Below are 23526 nucleotides of genomic sequence, written 5' to 3' on the forward strand. Positions count from 1 at the left end.
AGTCTGTCACCCTCTGTCCCTGAGACGCGCGCACACACCGGAATGCAAAAACATATCACCGCGGCCGCTATTATAAAGCACACAATCACTGTGAGGTCAGAACGGCTCCTTTGTAAGCACGAAGTGAAACGGCGAGAATGAAAAAGGGGCTTTCAATTTCACGTGGCTTTGTATTGTTAGCGCTTTTCCCGGGACACAGATCTGAGGCTGCCGTGGCTTGTGCACTCCTATCTGTGAATATTCATTTCTTTGCCGACCTCCAAACACGTGGACGTAGTGAAGGCGGACAACATTCTTTATTATCCTTATGCTAAATGTGAACAAAATACAAATATGGAGATTTAACCTTTGCATTTTACTCATTCACTGGCACACTTGGATGTAGTGCTCGGGGAGTGCTCAGGCAGCTCGGGATGGGACTGAAAGATTCAGATTCAGATTCAGAAAACTTCATGTGTCCCCGTGGGGGCAATTTAAGGCACATGTGAGGAGCATGACGTGCAAGAACAAGACACTTTTAAGGCACAAATACAGTAGAACAATACACAGCATGTACAAAAACTGTGCCATAAATGCTTGAAACTTTCCAAACTGTCCATATACGATGTAAACACGACTGTAAGAGTAATCTGTGCAAATGTCCCAGCCGTCACTGGGCAAGAGGCGGGGTGCACCCTGGACAGGTCTTTGGACAGGCCAGCATGTCTCTGGACGGTGGGAGGAAGCTGGAGTACCTAGAGAGAACCCACGCAGACACAGGGTGAACATGCAAACTCTACACAGAAAGGCCCCAGTCAGGCCGTTCGCTGTGAGGCATCAGTGCTGACCACCAGTCCTCACCGGTCATTTAGAACTGAAGATGCCACTTTGGTGAGTGGAAAAGCTCAAACAACTCAAGTTGCCTTTGCTATAGCTCTGTTTTATTGACCGACCCGAAAGCTTAGCCTATCGTCGCAACTTTTTAACTTTAAATTTCCTTCTCCCTTTCTGCACTTTCTGCCATCACAAGTTATCGGAAAACAGTAGGCTCTGCACCCTCTTTGAACTCTCCGTTCCATTTCACAGATTTCTTCTCAATTTTTTAAGCATTTCTTTTTTTTCCCCCTCCCTACTTAGGAACTTATGCGAGGTCAGGAACCGGCGGTGCCGTGGTGGTATAATTGAGACCCTGAATGCAATATTAGAGTATAGAGTACAAATAAACCTGACTTGTCTTGACTTGAAATTAAACTTTCATGCGCAACATGCAGGTCGAGTAAGGAGGCTGCTTGGAGTGCGACTACGGATAATGTCAAAGGCGTAAGACTCAGAAGCAGACGTAAGATACACATCCGGCAGGCATGTGTTCTAATGGGGATTATAGATGCAAAAACAGCACTTACTGTGACAGTAAAAACATTTTTACTGCACGGCGAATGCCTTCAAGAACAGAAGTGGCCACCCTTGCTGATGCGGCTTCAACACAAACAAGGGGACGCTTCCACAAAAAAAAAAAAAAAGCGAGGCGGTAATTACGATGCTATTCGCTTTACCTTTGTCAGGAATAATCAAAAAGATTCTCATCAAGGACTCTTCACGTCTTAACTTCACGGGCTTCCGTGTCTTCCTGCCCCCTTTCTAGTCCCACTTCAATTTCTCTTTTTGAAAATTGCCGGCCACTTACAGTCGTGATTGCGGCTTGCACGCACAGTTAAGTGCACCGGCACAATCACGTAAGCATGAGGTTCACACACACACACACACAGATACGTTTGTGCACACCTTTACGCGCCGAACACACACACACAGACACCATTAACAGACGTGATGGATCTCCGCCCCACAGTCTTGCTATTTTAATAGCAGCATGATAAGAAGGCAAACACTTCATCTAACAGGCAGAAATGAGGAGCTGCCGAACCTTAATGTATACATTTGCATACATCAGTATGTGCAGGGCTCATAAATAATAGATGCGTGTTATGGATAGCGGTGTCTACGCTTCATGGTAAAGCTACCTTGCAGAATGACTTGTTTGTAGCTAAGATAGCACTTTTGCGCCCCCCTCACATGTATGTGTGCGTCTCTATCTCGCCGTCTATTCGCGTCCATCTATGTCTTTGTGTGCCTACGTGTGTGCGGCTGTGTTTGGGCGCAGGGAATACCCTACATCTTGACAATTTGACCTTGGCAAAAAGATCGGATTTTGACGCCGATGGGGCGAGACAGATGCGGTGTTTGCTCCTTTACCGAAACCGGTCGTGGGCACGCGTGTGTGCGAGCGCGCGTCCCTTCATTTATTTGAAAAACTCCTCGCATCGCCCGCGTGTGTGTGTGTGCAGATTCGTGCCGCTGCGCGAGCGGAGGGTGTGTTGGCTGAGTGCTATCGGGTGGCAAGTGCTGCGTGTTCGCTCTCTCCCGGAGGAGAGGTTACGCTGCAGTGGATATTGGTCTTCTAAGGTCACGGTTTTCTATATAAACTCAACTTTCCTTTCATAAACCCAAGTTGTACTATCACAAACAAACAGAGGAGTTCCCTTAACCTATCAAGTGCAATATCTCACCTCTGTGTGCTTTCTAAGCTGGCGGCAGGAAATGAAGATATAGAAATAATCGGATGAATGTGCACTCAATCACCAAACGGCAGGGTGGGAACATTACACCAAGGTCCTCTCCGTGAAGGCCAAAGCAAAGCTATTCTTTCCTAGTCCTAAGCCTGACTTTAAAAGTGATGATATTGTTTCTGACCAGAGTCTAGTTACAAGTTACAAAGGTAGCCGGCATGCCAACAGCGCAGTGCAACTACCGGCACTCCTCATAAATACAAAAGCAATTCTCAATGGGGACTTTGGTATAATGAAAGCTTTCTAAATTTCTGCACACAATGACCCTTCAGAAGCTATGGGTAATGACTGCAGCACATTTGGTTAAAACGAGGACATGCATGCATCACGAAGGGCACACTTGATGTAAAGTGCCGAGATTTTAAAGGGGTGGCGTGAGGACAGTGTTATTTTTATAATTGTGTCAGTGCAAATGTGAATAAATACGCCTGCATTTAGTTTCGATTCAGATTTGAGTAATTGATGTGTTGCCGCAGCGTTGCATCCGGTTTTGGCTGAACGGCACTGCGCGTTTGCAACTTGCAACTTGCAAGAAAGTTTTGCGACTGGTCACGATTGTGCGGACAAATTGCATTCAGCAAACGAGGAAATGATCAGTTTGAAAGTCGTGCATCAACAGCAAGTGTATGTGCTTCCATTTATTTAGTGTCTGTGGTATGTGTGCCAGAGTTCTGTATATGAACAGCAAGTTTGATGAAGCATCTATACGCTGAGAAGGCCTACTGCTGCTGGCTGACACCTCTAAAACTGAAGAAGAGCACCACAACCTTCTGTGCTTCAGGTAAACCCGCTTGGTTCTATAATTATAAGCTTATGAATCGTAGGTCGCACCAGCCCGTGGGAAACGTCTTCTCACTGCAAGCGATTGCAAGCAGGTTAAGCTCATTCTCTCTCTGACCAGTCCGAACGAACCGGTTTAAACGCTCCTGGTTTCAGAGCTGGAATGAACTGGGTGTGAAAGCACGCTTAGCTTTCAATTATAAAAAAAGAAAAGGCAGATAACCTTCACATAGCAAAGCGTGCCCTAGGACTCCTAGTGGTCAAAACAAAAACACCATCCATTAAACACTGCTATCATCCCTGCACCAAATAAATAAGTAACTGCAAGCACAAGCAAATTCACTGCTTTTCATTCTGTGAGGTGAAAAGGATAAAAAAAAAAAAAATAATACTTTCCCGAGTTTATTTTTAGACTTGATTTTGGCGTCTTTCCCTTTCGTTTTGATTGACAGGAGCATGCAGGCAAGCTGCACATTTCCCCAGCATGCTTTGAAATAACGTCGCAATCTAATGCAGGTTACATGATCCGGAATTCACGCAGCACTTTGATACTTCTTACACTGAGATTGTTTTCCTTTCAGCCGGCAGAGGAATGCCGCGGCGCCGTTTGACAAAAAAAAGCTTTTACATGAACAGTTGGTGAGGGCTGACTTAATGCAATCCAAATGGTAACCCAGCATAAGCTCCTTTACTTTACTTTACTTTACTTTACTTTCACTACTATTGTCCCAATAAGAAAAAAAACAAAAAAAACACGACTGCTTTATCTGGTGAAGCACAAGAGAAGTGCAGCGGCCACATTAAAAATGGAGCTACGCTTTATTCTGAAAGTCACCGGCCTGGACTCAGGAGCTGGAAAATAAAAGCACCAAAGCAGTGGCTTGCTGTCTGTGGCTGAAAAGAAAATTACTTTTTTTTTTTTTCTTTTACAGTGAATAAATAAGGCCATGTCATAAAAAGGTAATTCAAACAAACCCCCAGAAGAAGGGAAGGAATAAATCAAAGTAGTGTGACTGCATAAATAGACCAATTGAGTGCGGTAAGCTAGTGCTAAACATCAGTCATGTTCGGGAAATAACAGGCGAGCTGTTCGCAGTGTTTACTGAGCTAGAACTATAAGGTATAATGGCTCCAACTCACCTCACGTCTGACGGGGTTTTCACAGCGGCCAGTCACAATGTGTACGTCTACAAGTGTGAAAATAAGCATCGGAACGGCATTGGTTGAGCAGCGAGGCGGCATTACATGAATGTTTCGATGGATTATACACTGCCTGGCCAAAGAAAAAGTCACACACTCTAATATTTCATTGCGCCGCCTTTAGCTTCGTTTACAGCACTCATTCACTGTGGCATTGTTTCGATAAGCTTCTGCAGTGTCACCAGATTTATCTCCATCCAGTGTTGCATTCATTTTTCACCAAGATCTTGTATTGATGATGGGAGCACAAAGCCTTCTCCAGCATATCCCAAAGATTCTCAATGGGGTTAAGGTCTGGACTCTGTGGTGGCCAATCCATGTGTCAAAATGATGTCTCATGCTCCCTGAACCACTCTTTCACAATCTGAGCCCCATGAATCCTGGCATTGTCATCTTGGAATATGCCGGTGAACATCAGGGAAGAAAACATCCATTGATGGAATAACCTGGTCATTCAGTATATTCAGGTAGTCAGCTGACCTCATTCTTTGGACACATACTGTTGCTGAACCTAGACCTGAGCAACTGCAGCAACCCCAGATCATAGCACTGCCCCCACAGGCTTGTACAGGACACTAGGCATGATGGGTGCATCACTTCATCTGCCTCTCTTCTTACCCTGATGCCCCCATCACTCTGGAACAGGGTAAATCTGGACTCATCAGACCACATGACCTTCTTCCATTGCTCCAGAGTCCAATCTTTATGCTCCCTAGCAAATTGAAGCCTTTTTTTCCAGTTAGCCTCACTGATTAGTGGTTTTCTTAAGGCTACACAGCTGTTCAGTCCCAGTCCCTTGAGTTCCCTTCTCATTGTTTGTGTGGAAATGTTCTTACCTTCACTATTAAACATAGTCCTGAGTTCTACTGTTGTTTTTCTTCCATTTGATTTCACCAAACCTTTAAGTGATCACAGATCACATTTCTTCCTGGAAGACGATGGTTCCCCAATATCCTTCCAGTTTTTAATAATGTGTTGGACAGTTCTTAACTCTTCTTCTCCATGACCACAGGATGTGTCTTTACAGTAGACATTGTTGTTTAAGAAATGAGAAGCTACTCATTGCATCAGTTAGGGTTAAATAACTTAAGATAATCACCCATGCAGTAATTATCCAATAGGAGGCTCGTACCTATTAGCTTAGTGAAATCCAGGTGGCAACTTTTTCTTTGGCCAGGCAGTGTATCATCCAGGATGGTAAAATGAAAAGTTGCTAATGGGGAATCAAACTTTTCTAGCTGCATTTTGACAAATTAATCTGCCCCCAAAACAAATCCATACAGTCTGCCGAATCCACGCGAGTCACAAAGCAATGTGACGTTTGGTGCAGATTCTCAAAATGTGGGCAAGTTAAAAAATAAAAAATAAATGAATGGAGACACGTAAGAGCTTAACTCTCCGCTGACAATTCCTCTTGAGTTACGAGATTAAACCACTTCATTAGTGTCAGGGGAGACAACGGAAAAGAGAACGGCAGAGCTCGCCGAGCGACGGAACGGGGGGGAGACGGAGAAGGAGTAAGAGCCTGCTTTGTTAGCGTTTGAAAGAGCCACTTCCAAGGCAGTAATTATGACGCAGAAAGAATGTAATTATTTTCCCAGAATGCCAGAGGGCTCCGAGTGTCTCCTAATAGTGATGGGTGACAATCTAATAGACCGCCAATGTAAGTGGTGTGCGAGGCCTAATGGGCGTTTAAGCGCGAGCGGCTTGTCTGAACACATCCAGGCTCTTTCCCTAAATGTGTCGGCTGAGCCTCCACCTGGTGATCCCGCCCGGCGTGATGTGACAAATTTGATCAGAGGGAAGCGCAATTCGGCGAGCATCCCGAGCAATCTGACAGCGCGGCGTAATAAGCCGGAGGTATCGTTGAGCGTTAACTGATTAAGCCACTGGCACATTTCGCATTTCCCAGGAGATGCTGGAACAGTTTTAAACCAAATTCACAATTAGGTGGAGAGACGTAATATGAACGGCGATTGCTGCACTTGATGACTTGATGAAGTTGTTCTTCTTTTTTTTGCAGATCATGCTAAGAAAACGAGTAAAAAAGCAAGTAAAGTACGAGCAGATGGCAAGAATCACCTGTTTTACTTACAGTATTTGGATGGTTAAAGTTCATTCGTTCATTCATTCATCTTCTGTAATCGCTTATTCCTGTTAAGAGTCGCGGGTTCTGCTGGAGCCTATCCCAGCTGTCATCGGGCGAGAGGCGGGGTACACCCTGGACAGGTCGCCAGTCCATCGCAGGGCTATGGTTAAAGTTTCCTACGTTAAATAACAAAGACTTTGGCATTTTCGCTTTACAAGAAAACAGCATCTCCCTCTAATTGACCCTTTTCACATGGCCTCAAGAGACGGAATAAATGATCTGCTATGATGGATAAATCACTTTGCACCTTGTTGGTGCTTTTCCCAGAGCACTGGTGTGAACACAGCTTATGGGAAACGAGGCATCCTCCGCAGAACTCCTGCGGGAGGACTGCAGCGATGAGTTAAAACGGCTGGACTCCTAATGGAAGGACTGGTTACGAGAACAAACCATGAGAAAAAAAAAAAAAAAAAGGCGGGAGGGGGGTTCTTTTCTTTTCTCTTTTCTTGAGCCTCTGTCAGCTCACATTTGTGCACTCTCCTCCTCGCACAGTCATTTCCTCTCCCCGCCACTCCGCTAAAAAAAAAAGAAAGAAAGAAAGAAAGAAAGAAAGAAAGGAAAAGTCGATCCGAGGAGCTTAGTAGTCTGATTGAAATCATAAATCCATTTATTTCATTTCCAGATTTTCATTTTGCAAGATTTATTATTGAAGGGGGGGGGGGGGGGGGGATGACAGGGGTAGTGAAAGCTCAACGCGCGCAGCATGCGGTGACGTTTAGAGCGAGCGTCGGGTCTCTGCTTAGAAAAATCTGCTTAGGAGCAGAGTGTGAGGTTGTGAGGCTGCGAATCATGCGACAGATGTGACAAGCAAGCTGAACTTTATTCTAATAAACAGTGTAGGGGGGCTGTGTTTGCCACCCCCACCCCCACCCCCCCTCCCAGTACTCTGATCAGCATTTGACCCGTGGACCCAGCTCACAGCCAACTTCTAATTGTGACAAGGCGCATATGGCAGATAATTATTCAGAATAATCTGTTGCCGTGGCGACGGCTGACCCCGACGGCCACCGATGCACCCTCTTCATGTCAGGCTCTGCGCTCGGAGGCGGTCTCGCCTCTTTGCTCCTAAAGTGCTGGGGATTAGAGATGTACATTATCACTTTAATCTCCTCTTCAACCTCTTCCGTCGGCCCCCGCAGAGAAAGGCCCAAAGCCACTGCATATGGCCGCGAGCAGGCATACGTTCCCCCCACCTCCCCGCCCGCTCATGTATTTTATGAAAGCCTCACATAAACATAAGATCTCCCCATTGTGCTGTCCCATCCCAGTAATCCACTCCAATCCCCATCTCCATCAGCTCCCCTTTGGTGTCCAAACACACCAAGCTGCCATCGAACTCTTGCTTATTCCGTCTCCTCTTCACACAGACGGCGACTGTTGCAAAGCGGATGAACAAGCCATTTACTCTCAAGGTGTTTGAAATAGAAAACAAAACTTCCCCGGTGAAGCATGCCTCCAGATATCACCCCTCAGCCGCGCGTGCATGAAATCTGAAATTGCACCGAGTAATAATAAACTGAGCGGCAGCGGGAAGATAATTTGTGCCGTGTTTAAAAAAAAAAAATGTTAAACCCCGAACGCGACTCAAATCGGTAACAAAAAGTAATTATGATTGCATTAAGTGAAGAGTGCAGCTTTAATAAGGTGTTAATTTATTCTGACAGGAGACATTTTTAAAAGTGCGTCGAGGGCACATTTGCAAAAAAAAAAATTAAAAATGAGCAGAATTAGAGCGTCCCTGTGCAAGACAGAAGAGCTACAACGCAGAAATGCTGTGGAGTCTGTGTCTATACGTTTGTCAGGTTAGTTTATTGATGGTGTCGCGTGGGATGATAAGCCTCAACAGCCTCCGCGACCCCTGACCCGCCCCGCTACATGCTGACAGCAGCTGTCACAAACGGCGTCCCGGAAAAACCACAGCGCGCAGCAAACACATCACGGCCATCCAAAATATAAAATACTCCGTCATCATTTTCTCCCTGGCCCGAAAACTGTCAGCTTCTGACCCCGAGGTGAACGCCATGAGCCTATCACGACAAAGGTTAGCACAACAAAATCCCTCCCCTTTGCCCGCTCCTCCTTTTTCGCCTCGAGTCCCAAACCTGTCATCATCCCTTCATCCGTCTCCCCCCTAGTATCCACCCCCCCCCCCTTTGACCACCCCCGCCCCACGGTGCTAAAGAGTTTCTCTCTTCATCTTCAGCGCATTTGCAATAAATCAATGTGAGCTGAGGGGCTGTAGAAATAGTGAGGGCCTGATTGATTTCTTGTGTTAGCACGTTACAGAAGCCTGGGAGGAGAGACTGCGAGGGAGGCTGAAGGAAAGAGAAGTTTAACATGTGGAGAGACAACGTTTTTTGAACCAAAACAAAGCTGAAGAGTAAATTTTCAGGAACTGTCAGGGATTATGTGGCAATTACTGTTTCCGTCTGGTCGCAAAATTCGCCGTTGTTGAAAAGCATGAGCTTAACTCTCTGCTCGTTTCAGGATGACACCAGAGACGTCTACTTTCATTTGCAAAATCAACGCCTTAGTCGCAACAAAAAGCACAACTTTGAAATTTTCAATTAGCAACTATCGCGCATCCTGCACCTGGTATTCTAAAGGGTGGAAAAAACCCAAACCCATGATCTTCTCATGAACCCAACCAAGTGCCCAGTTGCCCCAGCCTAACCCAGCAACAACTGACAGCGAGAGAAAACTACTCTGAATTCTAAAATGAAAACAAGCACCTAATTCCTCAACAGGAGAACCAAAACCCGGCATCAAGAGTGAAACTCCTGCGTCAGACTAGAGCCGGTCTCGGGCTATTGGGTTTTGAAATCTTACCTGATTTTGCATGCAGGTTGAATCAGACACCTAACGAGTCTCTCTGCGCTACTCTGAAACTTATAGCAATATCTGAAAACATCCCATACCACAGTACACTTAAATTATCATGCCAGATCATGAGCACTGAGTGGACATTGAAGGCATCACCTCCACTTGATCTAACGATGAAGCACATGGAAACAAAACAGATACTGTGTGTGGCACATCAACCTACAGTTCCTGTTTAATCTCATAGACTGTATATAAATATGGACAACACATCCCCACTTCCTTGCGTTGGCCAAACTGATGGTGTTTTCCCAGGGATACGGGCAGCGCCATCTTCCAGTCTGCGCTCTACTCTACAAATAAATGTTGGATTATACACTTTTACATATTCATTTATTTTTTCCTACTCTCACGGTCCAATGGAACAGTTGGCATGGCAACTGGTTGTCATCATGAGGTCACATTCTGTTTCCATTGCGTCAAATAACTAACTAAAACAAAACTTATGAGAAAAATGGACGTTTGAGTATGCATCAGTGTTTTTTTATTTGACATGCACTTTAGTGTTTTAGTTTGGCCCAAGTCCCATCCACCAAAATAGAGGGGGTGGAGCTTATGACCTATACCGCAGTCAGCCACAAGGGGAGCTCTACTTGCTTTGGCTTCACTTTAGAGGAGCTGTCATGGCGTCCATCTTTATACTATGTTTTATCTACTGATCCATACCCCACTCCATAAGGTGGCAGCAATGCACCTGTTGGCTGGTTTGCCAATCGACCAATCAGACTAAAAGAAGAAGAGGAACAGGAAGTGAAAAAGGAGGAAGAAGGAGAACTTGATGTAACTTTGCAGTGAAAAAAAGCAGAAGGCTAAACAAGTGTGGATTATGGAATGGTTGGGAAGACTCTGTCAACACATGGAGCATGACAAGGTAAGATTTTAACTGTGACTTTTTGTATCTGTCAACATTGGTGTGCTAGCTAGTTTTAGCATAGAGGACCACCTTTTCTTGACAACACCATCATCAGCTCTGTTGGCCTTGTAAGCCTTGTTTCTCTCATCAATTATTGTGAAGCTCCTTAAATTATCATCCAGGTGATGATCCAGATTTAATCCCAAATATGAAACAGTTCAGGGGATTCAACGGTGGATCCACAAACCCTCTCATTACCAGATAATCTGGGCCGAACCTTTGTGCAGATAGAAATCCAGACTGGATTTATTTACCAGTTGGTGAGAAGGTGAGTTCTGGGAGAAACTGGCGTTTGTAGTTTGAGCCCAGCTTTTATCAGCTTCGTCAGGCAGACTTCTGTTGAGCTTTCTACCTGCTTGTACTGCACCTTCACATACACCGATCAGGCATTAGATTATGACCACCTTCTTAAAATTATGTAGGCCTCGCTTGTGCCTCCAAAACAGTTGTGACTCATCAGAGTGTCATGTCTAAATAACATCCACATGAATGAATGCCAGGTCCAAAAGTTTCCCAGCAGAACACTGAATTGTCACAAGAAGGTCAATGTTATTCACTTCTCCTGTCAGTGGTTTTAATGTTGTGGCTGATCGGTGTAAGTTGTGATCAATGCCACGACTAAAATGGAGACCCCATGTCCATCTACACAACTCAGTTGATTAACTTTCATGACACGATCCTCACAGCGAGCTGTGAAACTGCGTTAAAATCACTGGACTCCGGGCTTTTCTTTGTCGGATAGATTCTCACACTCCCTCTGTAGTGCACCTCAATCTTTTGCAAACCTCATCAAATATTCATTGCATCTGTAAGGAAGATTTGACTAAAGGTGGCAGACAAATGGCTGAGACACTGTGCTGCGCCTACAGGCTTTATAGAGGCTTTTATATTGCTAACATGCAAATAGAAACTATTTTAAGTCTTCAATTTCTGCTCCCATATGTCACCCACAAGATATCAAATTAAATCTTATCAACCAAATCTGAAAAAAAGAAAGAAAGAAAACAATACTGCACAGATGGAAGGGCATATAATGGATCTGAAGAGAGCACAATGATGGTTGGTGTGTGTCTCTGTATTGGCCAGTTTTTCAGCATTTTTTGTTTTTTCCAATAGAGGCTTGAGGTTGTGTTTTGGACCATTTGTTATTTAGTGAGGGAACACTGCAGTGTTTGGACCATATGTTGACCGAGTCCTTGGATAAATTCAAACACAACAACAAAGCAACAAAGGCACGGGGTACCACTGAATTTAACAAAGACAAATGCGGTACTATTTGAACAAAACTTCAACGTTAAAGGCCTGGCAACTATTTTAAACTGCATTTGACTGGGTTGCAGTGTTGTAAGGACTAAGAGCCAAGTCACACAGAGGCTACGTTGACATGGACAATATTTCTTCAACCGGATCAAAATCATTCTGATTAGAGAGAACTCCTTTGACATGTGCCAAATCTTCCAGAAATATAACGAAGGAAGAAGAAAGAGAAGTTTTGTCGCCAAAATCTATTGACAAAATTGAATATATTCAAAAGCAAAAGATGACTTAAGTCATACCAAAACACATTAATGTTTTCAGCATTGATTCCGGCTCCGTCTTTCCTTTCAATAACTCTTTAACCAGGTCAGGTTATGGTAATGCGTGCTGCACCGGAGCGGGATAACTCCGTCGGATCAGATCAAAACCTGCCAGAATCTTGACGCAATCTGAGTCGTTGCTCCTACAGGATTAGTGGGAACGCAACAGTGCCAAAAAGTATTATAAATCCAGTTCAACACGTCCACTCCAATTTGTAAAACACAGGTTTTAACAAATGGGTGTACCTTATCGGGCATTAGCTGCTTGGATTCTCACTCCTGCTCTTACAGCCTCGACATGCAGAAGCAATTATTTTAACTTTTTAATATGCCCCACGCATTCATCATAGGCTGTTCGTTAGCAGTAATTAAAACCTACTAAAACACAGATAAGATAGTATTCAGCTTTCATTTCCAGTCGGGACTTAGTTCAGAGTTTCTACAGCTTATGTTTTTGTGGAGTATTATCTTTTGTTGTCATTACGAACAGATTTGCCCTGCAAGGTTTAAAGTTGCTCATGCATGATATGATTCTGGTGATGAACACCTGTAATTAACAAGTCTGCCTCTTCTTTTTTTTCTGGATCGGTAAATCTAATCTTAACTGAGCCCGATTTGTGATACCAGTCATCCAGGCTAGCCGACGTTAGCCTCGGTGAAGCTAGTTTAGCTCAAAGCTGAACTCACAAGTCCCAGCTAAACATCGGCGTGTCAGCTCTGCCACTGCGAGCTGCAGACCATATATATAAAGAGAAATGGACAATGAGTCACCACTTTGCACAAAGGTGAAGTCAAACAGATCTTCCCACTTTGCACCGGTGACGTCATTTGCATCCAGGGTCTGTGCAGGAGTGGTGGAGAAACGGTACTGACGCCATGATGACTATTTTGGGGAGCGGTTGTGACGTTCATCTTCAAAATCGGACTATGCTGTGAGCATGTTGTCCTGTAATGGTGCAGTCTAGCAGCCCTGGTGTCTTGGATGTCAACAACAGAAGAGTTTTTAGGATGTTCATTATTTTATTCCCAATTACCAAATACTTTTTTGGTCACGATCATTTTTCTTTTTTTTTTTTTTTATTTACAGTGGTAGCTTTTTCTGTTCAGTGCTGAAGAGTAAGCGCGTGCATGTGCGTCTGGTTTTATGTGTCTGCTCGCACAGAGGTGTCTCTGTGAGTGAGTGTTTGTATCTCTGAGGAATACGTCCCGTTCTCCACGCTGCCAAGTTCCACGGCATCAGCAGAAACTACTGGTCTGCAGCACTCAACATTTCCATATCCAATCTCATTCAGACTTAGGTATTGCAGAGAGGTGCAGAATTTCTACCAGAGGAAAACGAGACATACCAAATAAATACGAGCGTATCCGCTGCTGCAGACGTAGCGGGGGGTCAGAAAGCGCCCCGGAATGAGATGCAAGTCGAAGCATGCAGAAATCATAATGTGTTTCTTTTCTGGTAATAAAAACAACGAGCTGGATGATGTATGACGGAGACACTTGTCACAGCTTCGAGTCTTCTTTTTTAAAAAAATGTGCAAAGACCCGTCTCATGTTTCTTCCCAAAGATATATATATAGTGAATCCAGTCATGCGAGCTTGGAAGGGATTCCCCCCCCCCCCCCTTACAACAATCATTCTACTACATTTTTGACTTGATTTATTTGAATCATTCAAAGGGAGGGTTTTGGAGTAACAACAAGCCATGGGAGTGAGGTCTACAATCCTCATTTATTCAAATGTGCCACTTTCTCCCAGCACATCTGAATAATGGCACACAGTCTGCCAGATTGAATTTTTGATGATGAATAAATAATGGATGTTAGTGGATAAGTCTGTTAATATATTAGCCATGAGTTTGTCATAACTGTTTAATAGGATGGCAGCAATAAATACATCTCTGCGTGGCTTTCTGCCTCCCTCTCTGCCGAGTTCTCTGTATTTTTTAATATTTTTTTTTTGCATTGTTCCCATTTCCTCTAACTTCCCTCCTGAAACTATTCTCACTCACCTTATACTTTTTCCTCCATATATCACTCGGCTAACGTCTTTCTCTGAGCTTTCCAGTCATTGTGTTGATCAAAGAGGCAATCAAATCTGGGTTTCACCTGACTGAACATACCGTCAGAGGGATGCGTGAATTATATTGAAGATTTAGAGACGGATTTGACGAAATTCCAAACAGATGTGTCGTTGTTTTTAGTACGGGATCTGAATAATTCCAAGATAGAGTATCTGTATACGACAGTGGTGGGCTGTGTATTTTCCACCACCACCTACCTACCTACCCCCAAACTTTATTCATTATTCCTCACAATATCCAGCTTTTCCTTCAAAGTTCGCCGTGAAGATGGCTTTCTGAGAAGATCTGCAACCAAATCGATAGCGTCTCCTCCCTCCGCCATCGTGGGTTAAAAAAATAGCTGTCAAAACGTTAACGGGAGCTAGCTTGTGCGCTAGCTTGGCTTAAAATGGAGCGGCTCTCTCACCCTCCAATCAGAGGACGAGAAAACTCTGACGCTACCGTAGTCAGCGTCGCTTCAGTGTGCTTCAAGCTTCAGCCGCCTGCAGTTTTAATTGCAAAGGTCCAGGTAGATTGGAAATATGATTGCATAAAAGCTCTAATTCAAAGTTACACTGCAGGAAGCACCGCAGCAGAGACAGACGAGCCATAAAATGAAAAGTATAGGCTGCTTTTCGGGAATAATTTAATAAGGTTAATAGGAAAATATTAAAATGTAAGTCGGGGTTTTGGTAAAGTTTAGGCCAACAGAGAAGGCTTTGATGGCCTTGACGCCCCAACCCTTGGTTACGCCCTTATTGAAGGTTTTCTGACACATTTCACTGAACGTGGCATCACCAATTTGTTGATTGAGAATGTAGGAAACACAATGGCTTCTTCATCCTTGGAATTAATTAACCATTGACCTCCACACATCTGACGGTGCGCAGCCCCACAGTGGTGCTATTGTGTTTCCTCACTCAGCTCAGAGCTAGTCATCGGCAGGTAAATACACACGAAGCCAGTTTGCTGTGGAAATGAGTCCATTTGGCTCAGGGAGAGCCAATAATGTGATTTTGGAGAGACTATCAAGTAAGAGAGACTCGGAGAGCAGAGCAGCTCCATCACACGTGGTTTGGCAGTTCGGTGAGAGATAAAAAGAGGGAGCCGCGGCACACTCGCAGTGGAACAGATGCCGCTCTCGAACATCACTATTTTAAAAAATCAGCTGTGGCTCGCTGCCAGTCATTCTCCATATTTTAGTTTTTTTGTTTTTATTGTGTGTTGCTGTTGTCTGCATCCTCGTCCTGCCCCCCCCGTCCTGTAATATTCTTCTGCTTCAGCGTAGATTGATTGCTTGATTAAACTTCTCCGTTTATTATAAATAATTTACCGGATTCCAGACTCTAATTAATTCCCCTATTATTTACCATTCAGTCTGCATTCTTACTCCAGTGCATAACCCACCACAGAGGGGAAACTGCACCGGCGTGTACGTGATTTCTCTTGTGCTTGCATGAATGAGTATTTACGAGAGTTGATTAACGATGAGCCCAGGGAACACAAAGATCCATTATGTTGCGGGAAGCATGTTCCTTTAAAAGCAGAGGCTCCCGTTCCCTCTCACTTCTCTATTTGATCAGGACTCTGGGTGTCACATGAGCAGAGCTCTTTAACTCTTAGATTGAAATCGCCGAGAGGAAATTGGACACTTCTCACTACAGATATGGAGATAGAGCCCAATCTGTCAGTGGAATGGCCCTGGCTAGTTGTCCGTCAGGATGACTGAACTCTGTAACACATGCACTCACTGTCTCTCTCTCGCTCTCTCTCTCTCATCCCTCACTCCACCACTCTGCCTCATTTCCAGTCCACTCGTTTCCCTCCATCTGCACACCTCTCATCTGCTTCTCACAGGTGACTTCCAATGCATTTTTAATGGCGATTTAGCATGGAGGTGAATGAAAAATTGCACAATGGTGCTATTACAGTCTCCTGGAGTGAAATGACTATTTTTCTTTCTTTGAAAGTGTTTTCATTCCACCTCCATGACTATTTCTTCCTGAACAGACACACGACACAGCCTCAAATCCTGAGGAGGGAAATGTAAAACCTTATCCTGCCCGGTTTCCCTTTTCTCTCTCACACTTTTAGCTCTTCCACAGTGAAACCCTGCCCATCAGGTCAGTTTGCTGACACATCTGTCAATACATCCTCTCCGAGGTGGAGTATAACCTTGCCCTTTGGTGCCTTCCTTATGTTCCCTAGTCAGCTTTACTTTCATCCCATCCACTCAGAGCAAAGAAGCCAGCAGCATCATCATATAAATTATGCTACTCCCACACACACATGTAAGGACACACAGACTGAACCTGAGGCAAAAGAAAATCAACACCATCACCAGAATCACAAATCAATTTGGTAAAATTACTTTCTACTGCAGCTGTTGTTCTGGATGCGAGCGAGCCGTTGGTGATGCTTTGGGGCATCCTTGATGAGCTTTGTAACTGATCCAAGACTGTGGAGAGAGAAGAAAAAAAACAAAAAAAAAGAGACTGCCTTTCCTTCCAAAACCATGTGTGGTACATCTGATAACAATCCTTTGTTGGAGGTATGTGGGATTTCGAGCAGCTGGAATATATCTGCGTCATCTTGCAAAAGGTACATGTGCCCCCAGCGCCTGCTGTCTGCTCAACACTGATCTGGGACTGAGTCATACTCTTCAACCCTCCCATGTCCCTTTTTACTCTGCTTTAGGTTACCCTTTTCTTTTTCCACTCTGGCTCTTGTTATTATTATTATTCTGCTTTTGTCGGGCCCCGTTTTCATTCTTGTCCACAAAACTCTTAGCTACTGCCGCTTTTCTTCTCGAGGCCTTGTAGCCACCTTGCAGCATCCAAAACCTAATATTGAAACATCCCGTCCCTTCATGTAAGCAAGAGAGTATGGAAAGGAAGAAAATGGGGGGGGAAAAAGGCATAGAAAGCCGAGAGCGTCAGGTAACAAAGGCAAATGGAGGATGAGCAAGGCTAAAAGCACAAGGGACAGCTGCTGTCATGCATAACCTTCAGGCTGGTAAAGCTCCAGCTTCACAGGGACGTGCAGTACGCTACGAAAAGTAGATCTTTATGCGGCTGAAACCTAAATAAAATGGCACGCAGCTCCATTAAGGCACCAAATCACGTTCTGTGAAAAAGCTCTCACTTACGTAACAACTTGACAGTAATGGCTCGTTACCGCTTTGATCCACCAACACACAGACTCCTCTCACACATTCATACCTTCGTTCTAACAATAGGCCTTCACTCCCGCGAACCACTTAGGATTTGATCCCACAATTGAGCAGCACGACGGGTTTCAACCATACGGAGCTTATATGAAGAATATAGACGTGTCCAGGGCTAAAAAGAAGGTGATATTGTAATGGTGAAAAGAACCGAAAGAGAGGTGATTAGAAAAGCATTTGTGCGGGAGAAGAGACGCGCCCACATGAAGATGAGAAACGGCGTTGAAACATTAAAGCTTTGAAATTCATTGTGCTGCACGTCGATATGAGAAAGAACCAAAGTGAAATCAGTGACAGTTTTTTTTTCTTGATAAACTGAATATCTCCACATCTACGCTCTCACTCATACTGTGTTTCAAAGGAACAAAGGGCCGATGCAACTACGCACAAGCAAAGCGTGCAGAGACCACCACGCCAATGTATCTGACTGTCCCACAACTTCACATCTCAACATTGATCTATGTATAGCACAAATAAAAGAGTACGCACGGACAACCACACCTTGTGTACGCGCTTAAGTGTTAAAAACATTTCTCACTATCAGTCTTCTTGCGGTCGACTACATGTGGACAGGAAAAAGAAAGGCAGCTGCGCATAAACTAACCGTGAAAAAGATGCAACACTTCGCATTATCTCATATTACGGGAACCTCTGCCCGCTGTAGGTTAAGATACGTGATGTGAAAAACAGGTGTAACACCTTCGTGGCCTTAAAAACTTTTGCTCTCAGGTGTTTCCTGGATGCCACCCAGAACAAGGCAGAGAGGAGAGAAAGGCTGAGGTTGTTAGAGTTGCACTGCCGCTATAGCAAGAACCCCCCACAGGGAAATCACAGGCCCAGTGAACCAGGGAAGTCTCCCTGCTCTGTTTTGCTCCAATCCACACTGCCTCCTATACCTCCGGCCAGCTCAGCAGGTTCATTAGTTCGACAAGGGTACCCACAAAACCGGCCAGCATACATCTTGCACATTCAGTACATGGCTGCAGTCTTCACCCCCCTAAACATGTTGCTACGCCGGGACTGAAAAGCTCATGGTATCACATGCTCGTGGTGGAGGCAGGTCTTGAGTGCGTATAATACGAAGTATGGTATGACAGCTTGTTGCAGACCATTATTATTAGTGTTGAACAATTAATCAAAATGATTTGAAAGGTTGCAATTTTCAATTTGCATGTGCTGCCTTATTAGATATAATTTACATAGCAGTGTCTTAAGCTGTGCCGATTAAAATTTTATGTGGATAACTGCTAATTTGCTCAGTTATACCGGAGCTAATGTGCTAATTCTTTGCAGATCCTGATTGATATTGTGACAGACTAGGTTGGGTTCGTCCTGTTGGCTGGCATCGTTGCTGTGGTCGTTCATCCCGTCCAGTTGGAGGCACGTCAGATGAGGAGGTGCGGGAGAAAGCTCTGGGTTTAGCCAAACGCACTCTGAGCGGAAAGCGCATCCCGGAGAGGGCCGCTGTCTTGCACCAGCACACCAGCAGCAGAGCCACGGGCAGCATGGTTATAGAGAGCCCAGCCCAGGTCAGCACATGCATGTAATCAGGATCGGCCAGTTCGTTAGGTGCGCCAGTGAATGCATTATGATAGATGAGTCCTGGAGATTCAACTGTTTTTATTTTGTGGTGATGACACATATCTTGGAACAAGCTGTAAAGTCTCTCTTTTTCTCAGCGAAGGCAACACGTTAAGTTATTATTTAATTATTTTGACCTAATGTAGAGGCAGCTCAGATTATCCCTTGAAACCTCAAAGCTTTTATACGCAGAGAAATGTCTGTGCTTGGCAGTGGTCAGATTTTCTTGATGTCAGTGAATGCACCTTGATTGAGATGGAAGTGATGAGAGAGCAGTTTGTCTAACATCTACTGACAGGTTTTGTTGTGTTGGCGTGCCCTAAGGCTGACAGCAGCCCGGGTTCAAGTTTAAATAAACTTGCAGAAAAGCATCAGTAGCCTTCCTTTGTGTGAGACGCTACATTATGTTCACTATGGGCTTGCCACTGTTTTTCCTTTACTCATTAATGTGGAAAAGCAAATGTTAACCATGCCCCTCTTTTAGCTCTGTTTTTGGTCCCTACCTGTCCTGAAGAAAATGATCTGGATGTTTCGCTGCCAGCTACAACACTTTGTTCATGTGGCAGAAATAGCCGATCCAGAAACTCGTCGTAAGGCTCCTTAACATAGCAGAGGTAACAATTCTCTGTAGGTTTATCACCATGAGTGACATGTTTCACATTGTTTTCATGTTCCCGTCTCATGCATTGTTATTTGAATTATTTCTGACGGTAGTTTGTCGAGCGGATGTAATGACAGCTGCTAAAGTGAGGCGTTGTGGTGTGATGTGATGTGATGTTAACATAAACAGAGTGTAGTGCTGCAAAATGTTGCGTCCGACACCAAGAACATTGTCAGTTTATCCTAATCATCATGACTAGCCATCTCTGTTTTTCATGTTGTGACTTGTCTGCTGACATTTCCAGAACTGTACACCAATCAGGCATAACATTATGACCACCCTCCTGATATTTGTGTAGGTCTCCCTTGTGCCTCCTTGTGACTCATCAGAGAATGGACATGGACCTTCTGAGGATGTCCTGTGGTGTCTGGCAACAGAATCTTGTTAGTGGGGGGGCTTTGAGGGGAGGGACCTCTGTGGATCATCCCACAGATACTTCAGTTTGAGATCTAGTGAATTTGGAGGCCAGGTCAACACCTTGTGCTGTTTAAGTTGTTCCTAAAGCGTTTTTGTGTGTGTGCCTGTGTCACGCTGCATCCTGCTGGGGATGGCTGCTGCCATGGATTTCATTTTGGTGCCTCTGCATGCAACTAGATAGTCTTACAAAAAAATCACAGCCATCCTGCCGTAAAAAAACATCAACTCAAAGGCGCACAGATAGAAAAGTGTGATCATACCGCTGTCGTCTGACCATCGCCGCATAAACCCCGTCCGAACAGTTTGATTGGCCCGGCAGATCTTTGTTGGGAATAACGAAAACCAAATGGTGTGACTGAGATTCCAGCACTAAAAATTTGTGGGTGGTAAGTCATAGAACACTTGTGATTTTATGGAGATACACAATCTTGTGCATAAAGTTCCTCAGACCACACAAACTCAAGTGAGTCCCGGGGCTGTAAAAGCAGACAAATTGCCAGATGTATATATATTCCTGTTTAGTTCAATGTGAACCGCTGAGGCCTGTGTTTGAAGGTTTTCTATACATACACAAACAGTCTTTTCAGTGCTTTGGAGAGTTTCTCAGAGTGTTATTGATTACCTCCAACCCAAGAAGGCAACCCCTAGTGGGCTTCGATGCCTTTTCGGCTACACTAAGTGTGCGAGTTTGCTCGCAAGGGCCATGCGTGATAAAGAGGAGAGTCATACAGACTTACACAGCCACATATGCTGCATGAGATTTAGATAAAATCCAAGTTGCTTAAATTTGACAACATGAAAACAAATCTGGCCAGCATTCCCAAAAAATTACTGTGGTGTTTTTACAGCCCAATATTTCATCCCATCTTTGTGTCCCTAATGTGGAATTACTTTTTTGTGCAGTCCCAGAAGAAAAGAAGTAAAATATAGTAATCATTTTTTTACACAGAATCTTCCTCACAAATGTAATTGCAAACAGCAGCCTTGACTCATCTCGGCTATTTCTTTTTCATCAGAGATGTTTCATAAGGATGTTTCACTGTTGGGTTCATGCCGCGATATTCAAATTAAGAGCACTTCTGACTTCGCAGCCTCAGACTCGGGTTGCTTCTTAACCAGGAAAATTAGCTTAATTTAAATTGCACTTGAATCTCACATTTTTCACTCTAACCGGGTTCCAACTGCTACGGGGGGGGGGGGGGGAAAGGCCACAGGTGACGGCACAGCCATGGCAACAAATCAAACACGCGGCGCGTAACCAGACAAATACAGAGCCATGTTTTCTAATATCGAAACAAACAGAGACCACAAGAGCTCTCCATTACCTGATCCCTCCCCACTGTGTCTGAAATGACTGTGTCAATAGCACAAGTCTGAAGATAAAGGTTCGGTGTTACTGCTCAAGATTACACAGAGAGAGAGAGAGAGAGAGAGAGAGAGAAAGAGAGAGAGGCGAGTTGACACACACTCTCACGGAAAGAGTATTTATGTGAGTCAGTGTATGATAGCAAAATAACAAGAGCAGGAGAAGGAGACAGACTGATGTAAGGAGCGGCGGGGCAGATAGGAGCATTAGCCATCCCCATTCCCCACAGCCACTCATCTCATCCAACAGTCCCCGACGCCGTCTGATCCAGATTGAATCATGTTGAAGTTATGGGACACATTTTACCTTCTCATCCTTTGGGCTTTGCCACACAGCTTAACAGAGCTTCGCCGAGTCATCCAGATTAGCTTCTTGCAGGAGAGAGAGACGTGAAGAAAATAATAATAATAATAATCAAAAAAAAAACGAATCTAAATTAATCTCACCACGTATCATTTTCTGGCTCGTTTAGCGATCTGAGACAAAGATCCCGGTGTTACAGGACGCACGGAGGTGAAATTAAAACCCCCTCTGCAGACTTGGATTTCACGTGACCCTTGAGTGATTACAAAAGAGGCAAGAGGCATCTTGGAGGGAAGGAAGGAAGGAAGGAAGGAAGGAGGGAGGACGTCGGCCTCGGCTCCACCTCGCAAGCACAGAGGTTAGGTGAAAATCTGCCATCTTTAACGAGTGAAGGGATTAACTACAGCCCTGGTGACGTGACTGCGATTCAAACACGGGTCCGGTTCAGCGTAGTGCCACCGTGAAAATGAGTCAGCCAAGAAATCCAGAGGAGCAGAAAGCAGGAGAGCATGTGTCTGATACCTACCAGGCTTTGTAAATCACAAGACATGTGCCACAGGCGTTTCCTTCTAACATGTCATGCCGAGTGACACAATCCACATGCTTGAGTTTATTTTTACTGTTATGATGTGGATGTGGGAGAGGGGGGGTCATGAAACTGGCTATGTGGGGAACTGGTTATATTGTTTATGCACCAAATAGGCTGTGCAGAAATGCCTTTCCTCCCCTTGTTCAAGAATTGCGAGGAACTTTTCAGCGCCCGTCCTCGTTCTCTGCGTCTGCAGAGGAGCTTATATCGGTGTCCCGAAATCCGATTCCGAGTTTCAGAGGAGCCTTCTCCCTCGTGGGGCTGTCAATAACCCTCCACTGACCTTGTGAAAACACATCCACTATTCCCCAAAGTGAAGAGCTTGCCTGGCTGCAACACAACGCACGTCCACTCCTGTCTCAATTCATCCGAGCGGGAGACAGCCTAAAGAGCTCTGGGGTGTTAATGGCTACTGGAGGATGCCCGTGTGCCAAGTTTCAGCACTCTAAACAATACAAAATGCGATTTCCACTCACTCAAGCAAGCAAGCAAGCAGGCAGGCAAGCACAGCCCCAGGTTCACATGGAGAGGAAATGCGAGAGTGTGTGGCGAAGACGCAGCCGAGGTGCGCAATTATCCTCCCCAGTTCAGCTATTCCCCCCCCAACAAACATTCACGCGTTTTGACACGCTAAACAGAAGTAGCCACGGGGATTGTGTGATCCGCGGGTGGGTTAAGACGCTACGACAGGAACAGAAGTGCCAAAGCTCGGGGAGTCTGTGGGAGCTCATCTGCGGCTCCCGTCTCTACAGTGCAGTGATTCGCCCGAGAGGCACATCACCAAATTCAGCGTGGTAACACTGCACCAAGCAGATGCACCACTCCTCGCGAACCCATATGGCGCAACTGCAGGTCGCGCGAACATACCTGGTTTTTATGCCGAGTTCCATCTTCGAGTTCAGAAGAGCTGTTCATGATTCCCCATCGGTCATTTACCATCCTACGAAGAATCGGCGCATCAGATCCGCCTGTTCGGTCCAGGCGGCGGAGAAATAAGCCCACTCTTTTTTTTTTTTTTTTTTTTTTTTTGTAAAAGTCTTTACCTGTGGTTAAATCTGCTCCATGGGGAAAAAATGGGGTATTGGTGGTTTGAAGAAAAAAAAGAAAAAAAGAAGAATGAACTATTCTGCGGCGCTGCAACCGCACACGCCGCACAGATTACGCACCTCAATGGAAGTTAAATTCCTCACGAGAGTTATTCCAATTACGTGGGAAAAATAAG

The 23526-nt window shown here is 44.8% G+C and overlaps 1 protein-coding gene across 1 annotated transcript in view; it reads right to left on the bottom strand.

Moving 5' to 3' along the window:
- fibcd1b (fibrinogen C domain containing 1b) overlaps nt 1-23243 on the bottom strand; it is a gene marked incomplete at both ends in the record, with an annotated part of 117189 nt that extends 93946 nt beyond the window's left edge. The window contains one exon of the mRNA XM_084572533.1: nt 23172-23243. Coding sequence (XP_084428659.1) covers nt 23172-23243 — 72 coding nt within the window. The remainder of the gene's footprint in view (nt 1-23171) is intronic.
- Between the last annotated feature and the right edge of the window lie 283 nt (nt 23244-23526).

The sequence above is a fragment of the Chelon labrosus genome (assembly GCF_963514085.1).
Source record: "Chelon labrosus genome assembly, chromosome: 22".
Taxonomy (NCBI): domain Eukaryota; kingdom Metazoa; phylum Chordata; class Actinopteri; order Mugiliformes; family Mugilidae; genus Chelon; species Chelon labrosus.